Below are 954 nucleotides of genomic sequence, written 5' to 3'. Positions count from 1 at the left end.
TTCCTTGCATATGCCTCGGTAAGTTTAAACGTATCAATAAAATCGTGCAAAATAAAAGCTCCTCAGTAATAGCCCTCTACCTGGACAGAATGAGCTGGCTCTTAAAAGAGCCTTTGGGTTTTTTTGTTTTGTGTTTTTTCATTAAAGTGGTTCAGAGGAATTCCATTCGGGGTGTTTTCAAAGGGCTGGTTTATACAAAAAAAAATAAACAAAACGCTCTTTCCTCCTCCTCCTCCTATCCTCCGAATCCGTACAGGGTTCGCCCCTGCCTTTTCAGGGCGTAGACCACGTCCAGGGCGGTCACCGTTCGGCGCTTGGCGTGTTCCGTGTAGGTCACCGAGTCCCTGATGATGTTCTCCAGGAAAACCTTCAGCACGCCCCGAGTCTCCTCGTAGATGAGGCCGGAGATACGCTTGACGCCGCCCCGCCGGGCCAGGCGCCGGATGGCCGGCTTGGTGATGCCCTGGATGTTGTCCCTGAGCACCTTGCGGTGCCGCTTGGCTCCTCCTTTACCCAGCCCTTTGCCCCCTTTCCCCCGGCCACTCATCCCGCTGGTTCCAAGTGTAACAAAATTAAGGCTTTCCGGGTTATATCGCTCTCTGCCAACCGCACCGCTCCGCTGAAAATCCCCTCCCGCAACGGGGGGAAAAGGACACGAAGCCCAGATTTTTATGTGGTTCCCGCGGACCTGGTTGAGGACGAGCCGATGGGCGGAGACGGCAGCAACGGAACGGGAGGGAGCGGGAGGAAATTGCTACTCTCTCAACAGTGGGCAGTGTTGCGCTGCGTCCTGGGGAGAGATTTGCACAGACCTCCTCCATGGACACGAATGAACACTAATGCGCAGAGAAACGTCCTCAATATTAATTTGGAGATGCCGGCGTTAGACTGGGGTGTACAAGCTTAAAAATCACACAACACCAGGTTATAGTCCAACAGGTTTCGAAACATTTA

General features: G+C 52.9%; 1 protein-coding gene across 1 annotated transcript; it reads right to left on the bottom strand.

Annotated features, from left to right (window-relative positions):
- Nucleotides 1-235: 235 nt before the first annotated feature.
- LOC122548344 (histone H4) lies at nt 236-547 on the bottom strand. The gene has a single exon (XM_043686882.2). The coding sequence runs from the start codon at nt 545-547 to the stop codon at nt 236-238; it is 312 nt and encodes a 103-aa protein (XP_043542817.1).
- Between the last annotated feature and the right edge of the window lie 407 nt (nt 548-954).

The sequence above is a fragment of the Chiloscyllium plagiosum genome, unplaced genomic scaffold (genome assembly GCF_037043375.1).
Source record: "Chiloscyllium plagiosum isolate Xiang-an unplaced genomic scaffold, Cpla_swu_hap1 HiC_scaffold_35, whole genome shotgun sequence".
NCBI classification, from domain to species: domain Eukaryota; kingdom Metazoa; phylum Chordata; class Chondrichthyes; order Orectolobiformes; family Hemiscylliidae; genus Chiloscyllium; species Chiloscyllium plagiosum.
This window is presented reverse-complemented; position numbering and strand designations above follow the sequence as displayed.

Excerpts from the sequence above, each read along its gene's own strand:
- LOC122548344 (XM_043686882.2), bottom strand. The coding sequence starts at position 547 with ATGAGTGGCCGGGGGAAAGGGGGCAAAGGGCTGGGTAAAGGAGGAGCC.